General features: G+C 39.0%; 1 protein-coding gene across 2 annotated transcripts in view; it reads right to left on the reverse strand.

Moving 5' to 3' along the window:
* Nucleotides 1-23,073, reverse strand: part of slit3 (slit homolog 3 (Drosophila)) — a 241,283-nt gene that overhangs the window by 48,990 nt on the left and 169,220 nt on the right. For both annotated transcript variants that reach the window (XM_026182115.2, XM_080304450.1), the window contains 10 exons: nucleotides 20,085-20,248; nucleotides 18,972-19,116; nucleotides 16,086-16,157; nucleotides 15,198-15,269; nucleotides 13,851-13,922; nucleotides 10,789-10,932; nucleotides 9,586-9,749; nucleotides 5,476-5,626; nucleotides 1,712-1,786; nucleotides 106-249 (listed from right to left, as the gene is read on the reverse strand). In XM_026182115.2, the coding sequence (XP_026037900.1) occupies nucleotides 106-249; nucleotides 1,712-1,786; nucleotides 5,476-5,626; nucleotides 9,586-9,749; nucleotides 10,789-10,932; nucleotides 13,851-13,922; nucleotides 15,198-15,269; nucleotides 16,086-16,157; nucleotides 18,972-19,116; nucleotides 20,085-20,248 (1,203 nt within the window). The remainder of the gene's footprint in view (nucleotides 1-105; nucleotides 250-1,711; nucleotides 1,787-5,475; nucleotides 5,627-9,585; nucleotides 9,750-10,788; nucleotides 10,933-13,850; nucleotides 13,923-15,197; nucleotides 15,270-16,085; nucleotides 16,158-18,971; nucleotides 19,117-20,084; nucleotides 20,249-23,073) is intronic.

Raw genomic sequence — 23,073 nt, forward strand, 5'->3', positions numbered from 1 at the left:
TTTCACTTCCATTATCCTAAACCTATTCTAACTTTCAAATGAAATTTCCGTAAGTCTTATTACACAACAAGTACACACATATACACTGCTGTGAACTATACTTACAGGGTTTTCAGGCCACTGAGGCCTCTGAACATGCGTCCCTGCAATCCGGTCAGCTTGTTCCCCGTTAGCAGCAGCTCCAAAACTCCACCTGCTCCATCAAATGCCCCTTCACGGATGTCTTTCAGTTTGTTGTTGCTCAGGTTGCTGCAGGAGAGATCACACAACATTCATAGCATTTTTACTTTTGTATTTAGATATTTTACCTGTACATGTTTGCTTGAGCCATCATGCATGTTTTTCTAACACAACCGACAGCAGCAACAAGATAATGGAAATGCATTTTGAAGACACAGACATGCATGCAAAGCATTCCCAGTTTAATTGCAGTAATTAATCATGTCCCTTCAACTAATAAATGTTAACCTTCTTTTCTTTCATCTTAATATCCTTCTCTTAGACATTAGATATTCAGATAACAGAGCCTGCCATCACTATATCTGATAAAAAACACCAAGCGTGTTCAAATAAAACTAAAAGAACAAAGTGGTACAAACCAGTTAAAAATGGCTTCTTTCTCTCTTTCATGGACACAATAAAAGAAATGAAAAGGATGAGTGCTTGGCCTCAAAGACAATAATTGGGGATGATAGCTATCACACATACTGTAGTCTTCATTCATAGGTCAATTGTGTTTCCTATTATCGGGTTTACTGAAGATGAGAGAAGGTGGAGGATGAGACTGGAAAGACAGGTTTAAAAAAACGTGTAAAATAAAAACAAAAAAATGTGATAGCAAATGTAAGGATAACAGAAAATGTGAGGTAAGGTGAGGAGAAGCGAGGAAAGGAGGATAGGAGGAAGGAATTGAGAGAAGGAAAATGGAAATGAGAGCTCGCCAATCTATATTGTCAGTGACACTGCTAGATGGTTAGCAATTTCCTCTCCAATAAATCAACTTCTGGTCTCTGCTCTGTCTTTCTCTATCTCTCCCTAACACACACACACACACACACACACACACACACACACACACACACACACACACACACACACACACACACACACACACACACACACACACACGAGCACAAACCTAGAGTAGTTTGTAGATAAGAACTGACTGTAAATCTGAACGAAGGCCCATCTTCTATTTCCATTTCATATTTGCTTCCTGCATACTTCCAATCCACCCTTCCCTTTTCTCCATCTCTGTGTTCCTCCCATCCTCTTGCCTGTGCTCAGTCGATCTTCTTCCGGTATCTCTACTATTTTACTTTCCTCTTTTCCTTTTTTCTTTTTTCTTCTTTCATTTTTCTCTTCAGTTTTACTTTTGGCTTCCAGTTTCATTCTCTTTATAACACCTGCTTATTTCTGTCATGAATATGGAATCAATCTCATCACTTATTATCAAAATAAAGAGTAAAAAAAGAAAGCCAAAGCCTATTGTATTCTCTTCAGATAAATAATACCTCCATTTTCTATGCCAGGTCCACTTTACATAATTTTTAGAGGAGTAAGACATTACTGGACTTATACATAATACAATATTAAATATATTAAATTAAATAATAAAACCTTTGAATCATATAATGGAAGTGCCTCTTTAAAAAAAAAAAAATTAAAAATAATAATAATAATAATTATATATATATATACATACACTTACATTTTTCTCAAATTTGGCAGCTTCTTAAAAATCCCTGTAGCCTCCAGGACAGCAATCTCATTGTCGTTTAACCGCCTACAGAGAGGAAGATGGAGAAAGGGAGTTAGATTTTTATTCTTTCATGAAACAAACTGCTTTAGTGCACACAAGTGAATTTCTACATACACAGAGAAAAAACAGGCAGAAAATAAGGGTGGGATGGCCACATGTAAGTTGAGAGGACTTCAGAGACTTTGCAAATATGATGCAACACAAAACAACACAGGGATGAAAAAAGAAAATCAGAAGAGAAGAGAAGAGAAGAGCAATGAATCTTTTATATGTAGTCATCAATAGCCACACTGCCCTAAGCCAAGAGAAAACAGTTTGAGAGATAGGAAGCTAGACATCTGGTTTATTGAGGTAATTTGTACTAAAAGGGCGCTGCTAAAAGGATGCACTTTGTGTACGTGTATGTGTGAAAGCAGCAGAGCAAGAAAAATCCACGAAAGAAAGTGAAAGTTCAGCTCAAGGGGACAATTTGTAACGAGATATGAGTGGGTTCAAAGATGGATTGGCCTGGATAAACACAGACTGAAATAATACACTGAAAAGCCTGAAGTAGGTTCTGATGGTAGGAGAATGATGCCTCTTTTATTGCTGCGTTTATTTGCATATTTTGACAGTATCAAAAACACATCTGATCTCTTCATCATCTGATCTGGCCCCAATGTGGCCTGACAATGTACAGCACATTTAATAAAGTGCCTATAATTCTCATAAGACTGATGTCATTCTTATTAAATGCTCCCAAGGCCGATGTCAATGATTTTTATGGCTAGCAGAAAGAGTCCCAAAGACAGACAGACGAGACAAAGAGAGCAAAAAGTATATAAGCCCTCAGCTGAACCACAGCCTCCCCTGATTTCCCCTGATAAGGCAGGTTACAGGCCATGAACTGACAGCTTGTGTGTTTGTTTCTGTGTGCTCACGATTGTGGCCTTCAGAAAATACTGGGTGGTTGTGTTCTTAAGGAAAAGGAAGGCTAGAGAGAGAAAAGGTGTAGAAAATACTAGAAACTCTGATGTGCCCTCTAACCAACCATAAAGGACAAAGTATACATTTCTGACATGACGTACCCTGGGGACGGATAGGGAGAAAAGGAGGGAGGATTGGCGAGGTTCACAGTGAGAAAAAGAACCAAAGAGAGAAAGAGAGACGGATAAATTGGGGGCTAATGGTCTGTGTAGTGCTGGCATTATTAGTTATCTAAAGTGGCAGCTGTGGCTGAATTCACCATCATACAACTAACCTCCATAAGTAATACTGTGACAACCATCCTGTGTGTGCCTTAATGCTGTAGTATCCCCATCCCCTGAAGCTTTTCTACATTACTATCTCACTGATAACCATAGCAGAAGCTCTCCATCCTTCTCCTGCATTTTAAAGCTGCAGGTGATTTAACATTATTAGGTAAAACTTTTTTTTCTGTCTGGATTCCAATTTCCTCTTTCCTTAACTTACTGAATGTGTGATTAAGATTAGTCAAGGTGCTGAAAGTAAAATGAGCTGTTTTTAGCACAACACTTTTTTCTCGTGTTCTGAATCAAAAGTCAAAGATTGGCATGTATTTTATCGCTTAAAAGCGGTGGGGTTTTTTTCAAATCACATCATTATGTTTTATGTTAATTTTGCTATTTTTTCCCTGACAATCTCTATTAAATTACTTAACCTTTCTCTCTGAAGAGATAGTGCAAGCATACAACCTTCATATCATCACTTTTTTTCCTTTTTTAAAAAAAATCGGGAGTAGGTTGAAGCAAATGTTTCCTTTTTTTCCTGGTTAGTGAAAAATATAATGATATGCTGATCCAAGTTCTTTTTTTCCATTAAGCTAGCAGTACTTTTCATAATGTAATAGCCTACTGGGACATGGTGGTAGGGCTGGGCCATATCATACCGTTCACGGTAATCCCGGTATAATGTTCGGCAACAATAAGAAAATGAAATATCGCAATAGAATATGGGTAAAACGCGCATGCGCAGTGCTTGAAATTGCTAGATGATGATGTGTTTCCCTCTTTGTGCACTGAAGCTGGCACGTTCCCTGAGTTTTTCCAGCAAGATGGTGCACCACCACATTATGGGTGCCAGGTCCGAGCATTCCTAGATGAACAGTTTCCTGGAAAGTGGATTGGTCATCGTGGGCCAGTTGAAAGGCCCCCAAGATCTCCCGATCTGACCCCCTTAGACTTTTATCTTTGGGGTCATCTGAAGGCAATTGTCTATGGTGTGAAGATACGAGATGTGCAGCACCTGAAACTACGGATGCTGGATGCCTGTGCTGGCATTTCTCCTGCGGTGTTGCTATCAGTGTGTGAAGAGTGGGAGAAGAGGGTTGCATTGACAATCCAACACAATGGGCAGCACATTGAACACATTTTATAAGTGGTCAGAAACGTGTAAATAACTCATGAAAGAATAAAGTTACGTTGAAACCAAGCACACCATTGTTGTTCTTGTGACATTACCAATAAGTTTGATGTGTCACATGGCCCTCTTCCTATTGAAAAAACAAAAGTTATATCCAAGATGGCCGACTTCTAAATGGCCACCATGGTCACCACCCATCTTGAGGAGTTTGCCCCTCACATATACTAATGTGCCACAAACAGGACTTTAATATCACCAACCATTCCCAGGTTATTATGGTGTATCCATATAAATGGCCCACCCTGTATTACCGTATTGTGTGTGTATAACCTCTTTTTAAGTTTTGTGGATATTATACATGGTTATGCTGAGGATATGTCGGCCAATTTCCACTGGAAATGCCTTTTGGTTAAACTGTCAGCGAGGAATTTGCATTTGCACTGTTACATTTTTATATATCTTTAATGCACATAAAAAACAGCTGCTTGTTTAAGTGAAAATACATTGATGATTTTTTTGGGTTTTTTTGCACTAATAAAGTTGTGGAGTTGTGAAGTATTTTGTCTAGTGTCAATTATATCGTCAGTTATATCGTTATCGCAAATTTTCAAATGTATAACGTGATAAATATTTTTGGTGATATCACCCTGCTCTACATGGTGGCATATTGAAAAACCATGCATGAATCAAGGTAGATTTGGACCACGTTCCAAAAGCAGATCGTGATGTCTTGAAATGTGTTATTTAATTCAAAAAGTGAAAAAAAAAAAAACCTTTACTAATAAGAACCTGTCATTAGGAATTGCTTTAAAAAAAAAACACCTTTCTGGTAATTATTACAGATTAACAGTCTAACTGTTGTAAATGTTTTTGTCTGTGTTTTAAAACCCACATGAAATCATACAGATATTACAGTATTCCTGTAGCGTTATCTGTTACTCATTTTTAAGCCAGAAAGTGAATGATCAATGGGACTATTCAGTATTCTAGTGTGAGACCCTTCACCAGACATGATGATGGCTCCTTTGGGACTTGGAGGGAGATGGAAAAGACTGCTGAGGAGCATTTTGGTCTGAGAGCTAAAAATCAAGTGACATTCATGATAGAGAGAAGCAGAGAGAGACAAAAAGGACATGCATATGTGAGTTTTTGTCTTTCCATCTACACAGGCCTTAAAAACATTACTACTATTTCATGGCACACGATTGCCATATGTATAAGTGGGTGTTTTAGTCCGTGCATATGCTTCTAAAAACATGAAAAGCTTCTTTGAGATTTTGTGGTACGCGTTTTGTTTTACTGTTTCAGCTTTTTGAAGAGCTTATATAAAACAGTAAGGCCAGCTGACTTACAGGTCTGCGGTGTGTTCAGGGATGTGTGGCGGTATTCGGGTCAACTTGAGATTGGAGCAGTCAACCACTGTGCCTTCACAGCGACACTTCTCTGGACATACCAGGTCCTGGAAACATTCCCCACTCAGACGGCTGCGATAGTCCTCCTGACCTGCGGATCAGAATTTAGGGTAGAAAAGAAGAAAAAAAATGTAACTAGGAATAACAATGAAGAGGAAGACAGAAGAAAAAACAGCTAGGAAGAGAAGGGATGGAAAAAAGGAGGTAAATTATGGCAATAGCGAATAGGCACAAAGGGAGGAAAAAAGAGGAAAAAAGTTCAATAAGACACCATGGACACAAGACTTCAAACTTATGTAAACATAATCCCATTTATATAATCATTTACATAATTTTATATTTAGAAAAACAAAAAGAAAATCAATATTTTTTGTTATTCTTCTCCCAGGCTATCTGGTTGAACTGTTTCCTAAGAAGTTTCATTGTTGGTAAAATTCTAGGACGGTCACAATTCAGTCAGAATGAGCAACACCAAAACAAAACTAGTCCATCTACTTAAAACAGCAGGCTGCAGTTGCTGCTACAGCTCTGTACTGCAAGCAGGCACGGGGCTGATTCAGGGAGCAGTAATTCTGCATGGCCGCTGCTCTAAATCAAGTTAACGAACAGATATCCAGGTGGGTTTATGGAATCACCTTGTAGATAAATGTGGTTTAACCCCGGATGTTTTTGTTTAACAAGGTGAGCCAGAGACCACTTCTGTTATTTAGATATAATATGAGCAGATATTATTTATGACTGCGAGTGCCTGTAGAATAGACCCGGTTTGCATCATGCAGCACGTGCGTTCATGCATCACATACTGTACTCTCATTATAGTTCACGCCGTTATCATTATCTTTTTTTCTTCCTCCTGTTCTCTCTTTGTTTATCCATCTGCTCTCTGTCAATGTAATCTTTCCTTCATTTTACTACTCTTCATTCTTGCATTGGCACAAAGTATTCGCTGCCTCCAGTCTGTTTTCATGACTCATTTGCTCATTGTTAAACAACTAAGACCACCTATTGAAGGTTTTCTTTTCTTTTTTCTGCAAATGATCAGTGCCCTTCAAGTGATGTCTATCTTTTGAGAGACATGGCTAGCTTCTTTCAATGGAAAAAATATTTTGCAATATTGTCTCTGGGCTGTCTCTAACCTTGTTGGTTAAGTTGGGTAAGCTGACAGAGAGCAAAGAGCATGGGAAAGTTCGGATGAAAGGGAAAGAGAATAATAAAGGGGAATTAAGCAAAGACCGGAAGGTGGGTTTTTATCATCTTAATAATAGTAATGGCTGAATTTTTCTTAGCAGACACACGGGTGAGAGGTGTGTAGGGCTAGAGAGGTGATGGAATATTTGTGCAATCATGTGGCTTTGGAATAATTGGAATAATTGGGAAAACTTCACATGGACGTCCTCCTCAAGTTAGAGACAGAACATGTAAAGTCTGAGATACTTTTGTTGTAGAGCGCACACACAAATACATATCAGATAAAGTACATATCTGGCTGATGGCAGTCGAGAAAGTTTAATGGTAAAAATTCAAGTATTATATATGTTTTTTTATCTTGCATTAAATTTTTAATAAGGTTGTAAATACTTGCTGCTATCCAACTTAAGAGAGAGCTGGATAAGCTGGAAAAAGGGACTAGTTCTTTTCTACTCAACTTGAGTTGTGTACTGGAAAGAGAAACCAGTGTTGTTTCTACATACTGAGAGACAAAAAAAATCTTGTCTGCAGCATCAGTTTTGTTTCCACATTCCAACCCAAAATCATAGAAACACATCAAAGCTGGCAGAACAAACAAAAACCAGAGGAAAATGGGGCTATCTAAGGAGCACATGAATGCACAATAAGCCATGCTAACCACTGAAACACTGACATGCGATCGGAGAATCTAAATGTGAAGAAAACAAGCATTCATTGTAATGTGCTTTGAAGCATTACAAGGAGATGTTTCCAGAGCACAATGACAAAAGTAGGAGCATCTGTTTAAATGCAATTTTAGAGTTCAAATTTATGCTTGCAGTTTTGCAATCAAGGTGAACTGCGAAATGTGGATGTTTCTCAATTCACTTAAATGTACCCTGTGGAGTTTTTGAGCCGGAGTGTCACCATAAAGATTTTATTTAAAAATGTGTCTACTTCTGGTTTGTGTTGTGCAAGTGCACAGTATCACGAGTACACATGGGTGCACACTGGCAATTTAGTTCAGACCTACTGACCAATTAAGTTTTGGAGCAGGCAAAACAATAAAAGACAAAAAGAAGAAAAAGACCGAGAATAAATTGAAAGCTACATACAAACAGATAATACTTGGAAATAAACACCCACTTGAATTGTGTTGGTTTACAAGAAAACTCCACAGGGCATCACAATGAGATAAGCAAGAGAAAACTAGTAGGTGTTGATAGTCAGCCCTGATTGTATTTTAATGTCAAATGTCAGTTTATGACTCATTTATTTCAACCACAGTCATACTCACATATTACAAGCCCTACAGATAAATGCAAACAAGGTTAAATGTTTGACCCAGTTTTTGCTCCAAGGTGTGTGATTGGCTGGGAGAGGCAGGTAGGTGTGTGCTAGGCGGTCCCTGGCGCTTGACGGAACCATGTGATGTTACAGTAGGCGGGGCCACATGGTTAGATCAAGCACAAGAGACAGCTGCACAAGAACCAATCAAAATGCAGGTCCACACAGGAGGAAGTTGGGGCAACAGAGAGCTGCACCAATCAGTCAGGGGGCAGGGTCCATACTGGACAGGAGAGGCAACAGACAGCCGCAGATCCACACAGGGAGGGTGGCAGGATCAGAGCACTGCCCACCAATAGCAAGAATATCCACAAAGGTCCAGAGAGGAAGAGGAGATGCAGGGAGAGGCATGGGACTGCAGAGAGGAAGGGCCAAAGCAAAGACGACAGCCATAACCAAGTTTAGGGGAATTTGTAATCTGGTTATCTTGATTATTATCTACCTCAATGGGCAGAGCACAAACATTAAGAGATTGAATACCACTGAGATCTTAAGCTAAAAATATAGGATGTGTGCCCACGCCACCACAAGCACTTTGGATAAAACCTCTTGCCATTTAATGGTATTGGTTATGCTGTTAATGGTGTGTCCATTTGATCCTGGGAACACACCATTTCACAGAGCAGAAGGGGTGACTATGTTATGTCAAAAAATATCCACTCTTCCAGGCAGACTTTTTATGGCACATTGACAGATGCTGTGATGGTTGCAGTAAAAACAATCATTCTGGTGCTTAAAAAGTTGCTTTTGATCAACTTTTTCAGCTCTTCTGCAAATTTGAGGTTTTAGATATAAAACAAAGCATTAATAATAGGGTGTCGCCCTTGATAACAAGACGCTGGTCTGCTAGAAAAAGCAAAGGAGATTCTCACTACAGTGTGTATGCTTTACTTATACTGTCTAAATTGGTGATTTGCCTAAAACCAGTTTGACACAACAGAGCTTCAAGGATTATAATTTTCCAGTACTAGTATTTATGACAGGAACAAACAGTGTGGAAAAAGCCACTACAGATAAGCAGTTTTGATGTTTAGTGTAGCCACACACAGCTAGATAGACACACACACATAATTTCGTTCACACAAGTGAGCAATCACAGTCTGTGGATAGTCCCTGCTGAGTTAGTTATTGTGCTGCGTCATACTGAATTGGTCTGTGTTGTAATTAGTGAAACCCATGGCTCCTATCAAAGGAAATAAGAGCAAGACAACACTACCACAGAGACAAGAACTGTGGGTGTGTGTCTGTTTAGTAGTTGTTTTCGGTTTTTATTTATGCACTTTTAATACTTCATATATTTGTAATGCTTCAATTGTGAAATGTGACATTTCAAGTATAACCTGATTGATTTACATCTGTTTTTCAGGCATGCTTACCTGCATTTTTTCTTTAGCTGTGTGCTCTGCTTGGATAGATTCTCTTTACATATATACAACTAAAATCTGGGGGAATCCATAGCTAGGTTTGCAAAACAATTTTGTGTATACATTTTGGATACATGATTGGCTTGTATATCAGTGTAAAGTCATCTCCTACCTGTGCACCTGAACTTCTTTCCCTTCACCTGGCTTATTCGTTTGTTAGCCAGCCTTCTGGGGTGGCTGCAGCGTGCTCCGCTTGTCTCAATTGGGTTGTCAAACAGGTAGTCTGCCAGCCACTTCAGGTGACAGTCACACATAAAGGGATTCTGGGCCAGATGACTGAAAAAGAAAAAGGACCAAGGACAGAGTGGAAGCTTGATTTGTAGAAAAAAGAATCTCAAGCTTACTACAGTTGCCTGAGATTTCGGGTTTGGATAAATATACTGAATACTGTCTTCTACAGAAAAATTACAATTCAACTCATCATTTGTTGCATTTCTTTTCCCATCCAAAGGCACATGTTTTCCAAGAGAGCTACTCTTGCATTAAGTGAGTTATTTTACGTTTCAAGCAGCTGAGAGCGTTATGAGAAGAATTTTATAGCTATCATTAACACTAATAACCTTCATTAATTAACCAACAGAAGACCATAGATACTTAATGAAGGCCCAGTTTTCTAAATAGATTTTTTTCAATTATCATCTCTATACATCTTTTCGTTCAGTCACAGTAGGGGAAACAGTGGTTGGAGATCATAGAACGACCAAAGTTATCAGCAATCGTGTGCTGATAACAGGAAACAATTGCAAGTAGTTGCAGCAGTTTCCTGAATACGAACAAATTCAGTGCAATCAGCAGACAACTGTCGATTCTTTCTAGTCAAGTAGGTTACTGCCCTGTTTTTACTTTTGCGGTGTCAACTAACCGGTGAAAATGTTATTCTTAAGTCTAAACTGATATTAGATGAGAAACGACAGATGTTGCAGTAAAAACCCTTGGTGAAAAAGCGGCTGGCTATTTCAGAAGCCCAGTGTACTGAGAATGTATTTCTGATGTAAAAATGAAAAATCACATATCAAAACACTTGCCAGCGTATCAGTCCAATCTAGGTGCAGCAATTTCCAGCAACTTTCGCCAGCTATTCCTCTGGGATCTTAAGGCATTCCCAGGGCTGAAGGGACATATAATCCCTCCTGTATAATCTGCATCGGCCCTGCTGTCTCCTCCATCTGAACATGCATGGAATATCTCACTAGTAAGGCATCTAAGCAGTCTATTGTCAATTCATTTATGTCAGCATATTAATTATTGATTCAACTGATAGCAGCAGCTCTATTTAAGACACCAAAATGATGTAAAACAACATATATGAACTTACAGAGTCTTGATAGAGCGCAGAGGGGTGAACAGTCCTTTACTGATGGTTTGCAGCTTGTTGTCATATAATGACAGGAGATTGAGGTTCTGTAGGTCTTGAAAGGTGTTGACTCTCAAACAGTTAATTTTGTTGGCATTGAGCAATCTGAAATGCAAAGAAGAGCCATTAACATTTGCTATTCATCTGCCTCTGTTTTGTTTATTTGGCGGTATTATCTGTGCTCAAGACAAACAAAAGATAAACACACACATCGATAATGAGAATTCATTTTTCTCAGATGCATCTCAAATGCAAAACCACTATTTTCCTCTCCTGTCATCTACTCACTATTTCATCCTCTGTCCCTTACCAAACTCACCCCTCCCTTCCCTACATACTCATGATTATACTTTTTCTCGATGTGACACATAAATTTGAAAATTGCAGTTTTATACTTTCTCTTCTGGAGCAGGAGGGGAATATCCACCGTTGGGTGTGTGAGTGTAATACCTTGTTTTGATGGGAGAGACAGATGGTGAAAGGAGGGAAAGGCAGGAGGAAGAATGGATATAGGGTGGTGGAAATAATGGAGTGAGACAGTGAAGGGACAGGTGAAAATTTAATTTGGACTGACACAGATATATATATTTAAGCGAACGTGGCTGACAAGCAAAATGGAGGAGAGAGGCAATGGGAAATGAGAAAAGTGATAGAAGGATTAAGTAAATGACAGAAAAGTTTTCACCTCTACCTTCTCTCCATCTTGCTGTCTTTTCATATCTACACGTCATTAGCTGATATTTCCAAGTTGTCAGCTTTTCCCTGTATTTCCACCTTTCCTCTTTTCTTGCTTCGGGTCTGTCTCAGTCTCCACTTTTCCTCTTCTTTCACCCTCCCCACCTCTTGTCTTTTGTTACATTCTTTTTTCTCTGTCACACACTAAACAGTCTACTTTTTCCCTTTCTTTCCCTGACAGGTAACTAACTTGGTGCTTGGTAAGGCAGTTCATTCTCAAACCACTCTAACGAGTGCCTGTACTGGCACATCTAATTTATGCATATACACACACACATACACACTCGCAGGTGATACATGCACACGTGCTGCTCTGCGACATATCCACGCCTCATTAGGCGGCTCACAGGGGGAACTAATTACTTGAAACCGCACCAGTAAAACAAAGCAGCCCAGAGATTGTAAACAGACCAGTAGCTATATAAAGCAATAAACACATCTTTGCAGTCATAGGTTAACATGATGCTCTATTCTATTCAAGAGTGAAAGCTGAATGTAATTTATAATTATTACACTATGTGAGTGAATCTTGACAAACTGACTGCCTTCAGAGACATGAGAGGTTTTTGTGTCAGTGGTGAAATATTAAAAGGCATTTCTTCCATTCACCTGCTGAGTGAGTGCTAGAATGTTTCAATACGTGAGTATTAGCTAATCATTCAGTTTGTTATACACATGCACAACAATGGGACTGAATCATCCTGTAAATGGACAATGCATACATGCATGAAGAAATATAAGGAAATGCTCTTTCCAATTTGAGTTGTTCATTGATAACAGTGTCACATACTGGTTGACACAAAAAGCACAAATTTGATCTCCCAGTAGTTATTTCTGCTCTTCTAATATTTCCTGCATGTATACATTTGTTCATATCTGTCTTCTTTCCAATGTCTACGTCAGTTTCACTCCTCATCCAGCCATCCATTAATTTATCTATCCATCCACATCTGCCCACCCCCTTTCCCTCTCTCTTTCTCTCTTACTATGCACCATGCATCCAAATGATCCACCTAAGCCTGTAAAAGGTGTTTGTGGGTTAGGCTCACTCGTCCTCATTCTCTTTGCCTCGCTTCACTTTACGATGGAAAAGCCCAGAACATTAGCTGTTTCTGCAGTGGACTGCGGCATTTCCGAGGACCATATGCCACATACAGTACTTATGTAGCTGTTATAGAATTTTTTACTGCATGTTGAACCAGCAGCTGCAGTTTGAATCTGTGCCCATGAGGAATTATTCAGAATTAATAGTTTCCCCCCTACAATACGTAAGATAACAAGAACTGTGGGAGATTACAGTTCGTATTGCAGCACACCAATTTATTTGTTTCATACTTAGCATTTTATACTGACATACACAGATAAATGACAGTTCAAAGGTTAATCGTGGAAGACAACATTCCATAGTAGCTGTTACTGCACAATAGTGAATAACATCGACCCATACCATTGGCCTTAGCTGTGATAATTGTCCAGAGGTGGATACGGACTGCTGATGCCAAATTAGTAAATCACCATAACCAGGGAAAATTAAGTACACTTCATATAAATGTAGTAATTTCTGCCTATTATGCTCCACTGAAACCAATTAATGCCAATTGGAATTGCAAAAAAAAAAAAAAAAATGCAGTTCCACAGATGGCCACTTCAGAAGTATGTCAACCTGAAGTGACAAACTCTGGGACCAAAACACAGCAGTTCTCCTAAAGGCCACCTGATGCTGGCGTCAAGAGCACCAATACCTGCAGACTGCTGTGGTTTTATAATGCATCCTGGAGGTGTTCCAATAATGCTTACAGTTAGAAGCATTGCCTCTTTAATTGCCAGGTGTGCTAAACTCGCTGTAGCAAACTACTGCTGTATTCTAGGCCTGATAATTCAAATCACTGAACTGGACCCCTCATTCATGTTGGTGCATTTTGGAGTATTTTTAATTGAGTTGTCTTTTAAATTGACTGGCTGCACAGGGCTATAATGGACCTCCTTATTTATTTTTTTATAGTTTATTTGGCCAAATATTGTCATGTTTGGCTTCAAACAATAAAAAAAGAAAAGTAAAATCAGACATTTTACATGTTTACTGGTTGATATTTAGTAAAAGAAACTGAAGCTGTTTGAACATTTGGCTCAAACTGTATACAATGTTTCCTCAGTAGTTCATTCTTTATTGGGGTGTTATTATGATTTCGTATTTTTATTATTTTATATACTGCCCAGTGTATTTTTTGGATACCACACACATGCATCCAGCCACACACAGAACAACAGACCAGACAGACGATACTTACAGTAGCTGCAGGGAAACCAGTCCATCAAATATTCCCTTGGGCAGTTCGGTGATCTTATTGCCATATAGTACCCTGAAATGGACAAATTACATGACTTTAAAGCCTTGAGACTTATGTGATGTGAAGTCCGACGTGTGGCCTAATAAAATATTTGTATTGGTCCTCCAGAGTTTCCCTGCTGATTCTCTTATTTTGAGAACATTCTGGGAGTTTTGGTGATGCTACTGAAAGAAGATATCCTGTACACATTTCTGAGACACATCACCCTAAGTCCAATTTTTAAATAGCTTATATTTTTCACTGTGTTAATGTTGTTGATCAATGGAGAGCTATAGATTTTTGGTCTTTGTTTAAGTTAAGAATTGAAAAATTGTTTCAGCCAGTAACAGAAAAGAACACTTAGTCTACCTGAAAACATCTAAATAATAAAATCTGCAGATACACTCGATTCGCCAACTACTTGAAATGACACTGTAAACTAAAATACCCTCATTGTTATTATTGTATTTCTTAGCCTGACCCATCTTCCATTAAATTACAACTATTCAGCTCTCCAAAAGGCAAGAAAGACACTCAGTGCATCTCCTAGGAATGAAAAAGTCATCATGTTCACTCAACTGGAAAAACTATTTTAGTTGGAAGAACTGAAATTGTGTTGCAATCAAAGACAAAAAGCTGTCTGTTTCCAGTGGAAACCATTTTTTTAAACTTCTGTCAGATGAAAACATGGACATCACAGTCACGTTGAAACTAAGGCTTTTCTCACTATGCATACTGCTTTTTACAATTGATCTCATTTATTAGTCAAAGACCGAAATTAGGTTTGAGATGTGCTTCCAGTTGCAGTTGCATAATTTAAGTCACTGGAACAGTTGTATGTGTTGTAACCTTGTGCTTGAGCAGGACTCCAGTGCAGAGGTTTAGCCTCCCAGTGACATTCCTGCGTATGTGTGTGTAAGTGCGTGTGCTTGTTTGTGCATATACATGTTCAGTCGTAACACCCAGTAGGGTTCACCTTGTCTGCCCCTTCTTGTCTGTCTCATTTTCATGCTCCAGATTGATTCAAATTAAACTGTCCTTCATGTTCTTATCACTTTCACCCTCAGAGACAGACACACACAGACATAGTGAGTGATCACAGACATGCACAATTGCATACACAACAACATATTCACAGATGCACGTACAGAACATACACACATTCGGCTGCACTGTGTTCCCCTTGTCAGCATCAACTGTGACAACATTTTTATTTGCTTAATGTCTGGAAATGCAATTACTTTTCTGTCTGGATGTGTGTTTGTGTACATGTCTGTGTCCGTTTACATGCACATGTGTCATACTTACAATGAGGTGAGTGAGCGAAGGCCACTGAAAGCATCGGCAGCAATGTCAGAAATCTGGTTCTTACTCAAGTCACTGGGGAGAAAGAGTGGGAGAGTGTGTGTGTGTGTGAGATTACTCTAATACACAGCAATGGGGTTCATTTTTGTGCGAATGTCCTAGAACTGTATGAAAAATGATTATGCGAGAGTACATCAGCAGAGGTCATGGCACGGGGACAAGAGTAAGAAAGAGGGGACTGAATATATAAGTAAATGAGGGCAAGCGAGAAAATGGAAGCAGTGACATGTTAAGTGCAGTTCATGTCAGTCAGTTTTGACTGTTGTAAGATATATTGTTAAACACTGCTGCTGAGGAGAGGTTAACACTGTGAGCAGGCGGGTGAATAACCTTGTAACCTTGCACGTGTTTAGCATTTTCGGGCATCTGCATGATAACAACTTTTCCACTATTAATCTTTATATCTGTATGACTGTGTACATAGTATATTAGTTATTAGTTATATTAGTTTCTGTCATAATTTGGTAAGATGATGGTTGAGGAAAAACCTCAATCATAGGTCCTTATAGTGAGGTATAATGATTCTGGTATTTCTTAATCTTACTTGAAAATCTAGTAGTGGGCTTTTTAAAGCTTTTTAAAGCCTTTGTGTACATATGCAATTTTTCAGTGGTTAATTGGCCTTTTTTATATCTATTTACAACACTTATACCATTCAGTCATGGCATAATAACACTAAGATTAGCAATCATAAAAAATATCTTAGAAAGTAGACATTTGTTTAGAATGTAGTTTGCCTAAAACTTGTTTAATATATTGAACATTATTATTTAATACTTGTGTGTATTTGCATGTGTTTAGATGTATGCAGGTCGTTCCAGACAGACTCACATCCTCTTGAGTTTCTTGTAGGCAGAAAAGGCTCCAGCAGGGACACTTTTAATCAAGTTCTGCTCCAGACGACTGTAGAGAGAGAGAGGAACAGAGACAGGAATAAAAATAGAGAAATGGAGAAGATATTTAAACTTTTTAATTACTGAAAAGATCATTTACGTCAACATAAAAAGAAACATTAAATTATGAATTTCCAATACATATATATCAACTGGACACAGTAAGCTCGTTTTTTCTACTTCCAAGGTTATAATAAAGTCCTGTTTAGCCGCCACCAAAGCCAAACGCAAGTGCACAAAAAGTTCAAAAGGTGGCTGTTCCAATCAACATCTACAAAATATTTCTGCAGGTGAGTCAGTGCTTTATAGCAGATGCGGGCCAAGGTCGCTCAGTGTGAAATGTTGTCTTGAGTTTTGCAGCTCAGCAGTAATGTGTTTACATAGAGTCATTCTGATGTGAGTGTAGAAGAAGAAAAAGGCTCTGATGAAAATCTGGACTACTGACAACAAAACTTGTACTTCTAATGAAATTAAGGCCAAAGGGGCAGTATGTAATGAGATATGATGAATGGGAACTGAAACATTAAAATGAATGTTAATAGGTTTTTCTACAAACAGACTGAAAATTTCTCAGCTTTTTCAAAAGGACCAAAGGGAACTCCATCATTTTTTCTGGAAGGCTGCAGACCTATTAGATCATACTGGTAGTAATACTCTATTATCACATAGGGAGCCATCAAAACTAGGCACACAGCCGACATTTGGGAAAATTTACTACAGTTTAGCTTCTGCTCTCCTGATGGTCAAGGAAACCCATTCAACTGTTCATGTATTCTTCATGTCTCCATGGTGTTGTGATGACAAGGAGGGAAAAATGAACACACAAAAAAAATTAATTACTGTTTTATTAAAATGAGTATTTAATAAAAAGTCACAGGAGTAAGATAGAAAATGAGTCAAAAAATTGTGGACAAAAGAGAGAAGACAAAAGGCGAAAGGGAAAATCATAGGAGAGGAGTGGGAAAGGAGGGCAATAAAAAGGAAATCAGAGGAGTGGAAAAGTGGAGACAACAGGGGAGAGGAGAGGGAAAATCAGGAGAAAAGAGGAGGATGCAGCGAGGTCCCAAGGCCATCCACAGGGTCAGCTGTCAGGATGATAAATGGAAACTAATCCACCCTTCTTCTTCTTCTTTTCATCCTTCTCTTCAGCCTCCCACCCAGTCATCCTCCTTACTTTAACTCACCATCCCACTCTTTCTTCCCTGATGGCAATTGTATCTGTGCATCATGTTTAAAATCACTGTTTTGAGCCACTGTAGTCAATTCAGAGTTCTAAATAACAAATTATAGTATGGACTCAAAGACTCATTTTATGTGGATAAACTTTATCTTAGTGTGCCAATTTGTGACCGCTGTGTTTTATGAAAACGGACGTTGTCCTGACTTTGAATGCAGCGCAGGTCTTACACTACAGATGCCTGTTTCTTGGCTTGTGTTGCCCTTTAGATTTCATCACTTCACTCCCTGGCAGCCAACAGCACTTTATTTCAACTCAGGGGTCAAAATAAATCAATGTATGGATACTGACAAAGACAATCTGCACACACAACAAGTTACAAATTACACGTAGGGGTAGCTAAACAAGCCTTAGACAAAGACACTTAGAGGCTCAATATCAAAGGATGTATTAAAAAAAGAGACATTTTAAAAAGCTATATAAAAAAATCTATAAGGTTAGGAGGCAATTAAACAACAACAGGAACAGGAGATGAGTTTGGCAGGTTAGCCAGTGTGTTAACAATGGGCTGATTGTGCACGTATACAGAGATGTAGAAAAGAGCACAGACATTAACGTCTGTTGGAGTCAGATATTTGTTGAGGCAAACATGACAATAAAAATTATATTGGTTTTATATTTAACTTGAAAAGTTATATTAAGATATTTAAAGTGTAGAGTTATACAATGACTCTAAAAGGATCCAGACATGTAGCAGTGATCCTTGGCACTGCCATTCAGAAGGATGACTTTGTCTCCATTAAAGGAATGACAATACATCATCCTATTATACTCTATTGTTTCGTGCTGCAGCAGCAACATTCATTATCACAGATCCAATGCTAATGCTGTGCATGTGTGTGTGTGCGTGTATGTCTGTCTGTGTGTGCATGCCCTGGAGATTTTATAAGGTGTTGTTGTACTTATGGCTCAATCCAAAAACATACCTGTATGTGTGTTTTTTGTTTTGTTTTTTTCAAAGTACAGACTTTATTTGTGCAAACAAAACTACTGTGTCTGCATATGTGTGGGTTGGTGTGTGCGTGACTTTGTGAGAATCTATTACTTATGCTGGGGAGGTATAACGGTATTGGTGTGCAGTTGCGGGCAAGAATTGCTCCTTTACTCACAGAGCAATCAACCAGCTGTCCTCTGTGCAAACAAACAGGGTACAGCGATCAATACGGATATCAAACACGTCCCCCTGTGGCGCGTGTGTGTGTTTAAATCGGTGTGTAAAAGAAAGGAAGAGCGTGAGAGAAAGACGAGGAAAAGTGTGGAGCTTAGGTGTAGTCTAAAACAAACTATCACAGCAAAACTCACAATGTGCCACAGCTGGGGATAGATTGGAGGCCTAATTTATCGTTTTATATCTTATAATGCTCAAAAGAGTTGGTGTAAACTTTTACACGTACGTAAACATGACCAAATCACTGGTATGTGGCTAGAATGCAATTTCCAAAACACCCAGTAAAAGTGTAGAAATATTGAGACATATACATACATGTCCAGGAAACGCACGTTATCCCCATCTGCAATAGAATGAACCGACGATACAAGACACATATACATATGAATTTGCAGAATTAGCAAGTAAAGCAGTCTTACATCTCCACAATGCCTTCAGGGAGGTTTACTGGAATTTCAGTAAGGCCTTTACGACGACAGTCCACTATGTTGTTGTTACAGCTGCAGCTGGGTGGGCAAACGGTTACCTGAGGAGCACAAGTCCTGGACTCGGTCTGGGCTGGACCTGTAGAAAGCAATATACAGATATGAGATTGGTTTCTTTATTTTTTGTTTTTTTAATTTGCAATTACAATCAGCCAAATATGAGGATGAAAAAAAGCTGATGCTGTTGTTTGGTTTCTAAAGCAACTGCACTACATTCTTCACAAGATGCTATCTTTTGAGATGAAACGGGATTGTTCGCTAAACATTACCTGGCCAAGATATGCCTACCTAATATCGCTAGAGTAAGCAGGAATACAGGATAGACATACAGAGAAGAGAAAGGGAAAGCAGGTAAATGGTGAAAAGTGGAAAGATGGGATAAAAATAGTGAACAAATAAAAAAAGAGAAAGAGCGGTCTCTTATTGACAGTAAGTGAGGAGAATGGAGAAAAGTGCAATGAGAGGTGCTTTTCTGTGTAGCTTGTAGGCAGAAAAAAATGAGACTTAAGGCTAATAAAGAGAGCGCAGCCTGGCAGTCTATTAGCGCAGAAAGCTGAATCAGAAGCCTGTAAACATTGCCTGTGCTATCTGCAGCTGATAACACTACTGCTCTTACTGTGGCTTTTTAGCTGATTACACGCTCTACATGCTGTAATTCTGTCAGTGTAATAAACTCAATGCTGAGCTGTCTGGAGACGATAACAACCCTGCGTATAATACCGCCTTTAGTTTTACTATATTCTCTATATTGTATACCTCAACAGCACAGAGTCAGCTGCCAACAGCTCTACAGTGAACACTGGCTCATTTCTAAATTATGTACTACCCATGCATCACTCTTCCTCAAAAATTCAGGTTAACTTCATGAGATGAATGCTATATTTATGCATCAGTATGATGTAACTGCAGCCGAGCAAAGAGAAGGACCCAAAAGTGTTTTATTTCAGTGTCAATGAAAATAGACTAACCACCATTAAAAATAGTGATATCAGAGTGTAAAGATCTGTCGCTGAAGCACTGTGTGTAAATTTGTTGTTGTCAACTCACCATTGCAGACAAAATCTTTCTTCTGCACATCTGGGACGTTGAGGCCCCTCATGTGGGCAGGGGCCATGCACTGGGTGAAGGGAGCCAAGCCCCGCCTGGCTCTGAGCCAATCAGAGAGCCAGGACAACTGACAGTCACAGTGGAGGTTGTTGGAGTGCAGACGGCTGAAGTGAGATGGAGGAAAGAAAGGATGATAGATTTTTGTGTTTAAATACGATTATTATCCAATCCAAAATAATATTTGTGACTGGAAAAGAAATTCTTAACAACTCTGGGTACAACAGGTCAGAAGAACACATCACTAAGAGCGTTTGAGTCTGCATTCGAATAGAACAGACTGAATTTTTTGTTTTTACACATCTTTGCCAAGGATCTTAAGGCTACTTTTTAGCTGAAACATGACAACACATACTCTCAGAGTCCTTTAGTCAACCCTCATTTCTCCAAGGTCTGTGAGAATATGACTCCCTCTAGAGTGATGGAACACAACACTAAATCACAATTTCTTTAGAAACAAAAAAAATCCCTAAAACACAAAATAAGGAATTACAAAAGAAAGACAGAGACAGATCTTTAAAAAAATGAAGAAATTTAATTTGGTCAGATGGGAAACAGACCAAAAACAGGCCAAGCAATAATTAGAAACTATGAGTGCACAACAAGAGCAAGAGTGAAAATCACAAAATACATCTAAGGGTGGGGTAGGGGGGAAGGGGGGCAATTAGAAAAAGATCCTACTTATTAATATGGCCTTATTTGGTTGTTTTGGCTTGTTTTATTGCCCAGAATGACAAAATGTGATTAACATGAACATGCCCTTTATAGAGGTGATTGATCTTAAAGAGCCTGGAATAAAGTCTTTTAGCAGCTATTTGGTTTTGGTGATGTTTTTGTGATGTTTTTGAGACGGCATTTAAAATATGTTTTTGTTTTTATTTTTGTAAAATCAGTGGCAACTTATTTTATGTAGCTATAATCAAAATGCTTTTGTTGTTGGGAATTGACAGAAGACATATACCAATTAGCCATATTCCCAAAAAAATACATAATGATGTTAAATGCAAAATTCTGTTGGGAAACCTTGACCCTCAATCTGATCGTGCATCAATGGTAAATTGACCTGGACCCTACTTCATAACCCACGAGACCCCAGAGGTCTTTTGCTCTAGTGACCTAGTGGGTAACAGCTATACTGCAGAGGAAATGTTGTGGCTGGCTGCTTATCATAACGACTATTCAACTGACCTTTACACTTAAGATAAGTAGAATTGTTATCAGGTGACAACATTGAGAATTGATTTCAAGTGATATTTAATGCATTTAAATTATTTAAGGAAACTTGTCACTCTAATAGGCTTTTTAAAATTCACTTGTAGCATTAATTAAAAGGTTCTGCTCTCTATAGAAAGCATCAGGTGTTGTTTCACGGAGCTCACTCTCTACAGGCTGCACTGGCTGGACTGTATTGGCACCTCGAGAGAGAGAGTGAGCGAGAGATGAGGAGGAGGAGGAGAAGGGTGGATGAACAGCAGAATGTCTTGTCAGCGTATTATATGCCAGCCGGGATATCTGGCCTTTCAGAAGACAGGCCTCCTTTTGTAATAAAGCAGAGGACAAATCCTGTTATGGAACAGAGATGGTCTCATTGATGCTAGCAGCGGGGGCAGTGGGTTTTAATACCGCTCTCCCATTATAAATCCAGTTTATAGTTGCACCCCTGCCTGGAGATAGCCCCGTCCTGGCCCACCTCCGGCTCAGCCTTAATTACTGACAAGTAGGATTAAAACACAGGGGAGAATGGGAACAGGCAGGGGGTATAGAGAGCTGTGTTTATGTGTGTGTGGACTGTTGTTTGTGTATAGCTTAAAGTCAGTTTGAATGCATCTGTTGATGTTGTTGGTTGCAAGTGACTAGAGGCATTGTGCAAGCTGGTTAGGTAAATGAATGTGTGTCTATATATATGTGTGTTTATTCTTAGAGTCATGCTGGGGGGTTACTGGACACATCTTGAGAACAGTTGTGCCCCAAATAACACCCACACAGTAAAGTAGCAGTAGGAGTTCTGATCTTTCCACTGGGTCAAGTTTATGAATGAAAGACACCATGATGTGATACCATTACTACTAATAGGCTACACGGACACTGAAGAAAAAGAGAAAGAAATATGGATTATAGCTTCAGGGAAGGTGAACCACTTTTTCCTCAAAGAAGTTTTTACGCACACAAACACATACACGCACTTCTAGAACTTCTCTGCTAATCATATCAGGGACATCTCTAAAGATTTGATTGAATGAGTCGTTTTTATAAAGGCATCAAATTCAATACTGAGATCTGAGGGTGGCAAAAGAGAACGGTTAAAAAATTTAATAGAGAGAAAGATGCAAGACGGGGGGGGAAAAGCAGAGGGGGATGGTTACTGGACGTAAAGGAGATGTGGTAGAGAGGTAGGGGACTAACATGAGGCATAGAAAGAAAGGGAGGGGTAGGAAAAATACAAGACGAGAAGAGTAACAGAATAAGACAAGTGCGGAAAAAAAAAGATTGAAAGGACAGAGGAAGCAATAAAATGATCCAGACTTTACCAGGAAGGAGAAAACCAATGGAGATAATGAGGCGAGTAAAGACATTTTAGAGAAAAATGAAGGGAAGAAAGTGATTAAAAAAAAGCTGAGACATACTGTAGAAGATCGGAGGAAGATGGGACAAATATGAAGCAGAAACAGGGAAGAGGAAGAACGTGGAAATCAGAGGAGACAGTCACTCAGTGTTGACAGAAAACAGAAGCGGACGAGGGTCTCTGATTAAAAGATATTGGATATTGGTAACTCTGTACTCAATCTGCTGGTAACTGTGTAGCTGTGCTGCTGCCTGAAATCCAATTTTAAAAGCCTGATTTCAAGCTGTATTGCCACTAGAGTTGCAGCAGCATGCAAGAAAAATGGAAACCCCGCTATGTGATTGGCTATTGATGGCTGTTGTCGGTCAA

This window comes from Astatotilapia calliptera, chromosome 2 (assembly GCF_964374335.1).
Source record: "Astatotilapia calliptera chromosome 2, fAstCal68.1, whole genome shotgun sequence".
Classification (NCBI taxonomy): Eukaryota; Metazoa; Chordata; class Actinopteri; order Cichliformes; family Cichlidae; genus Astatotilapia; species Astatotilapia calliptera.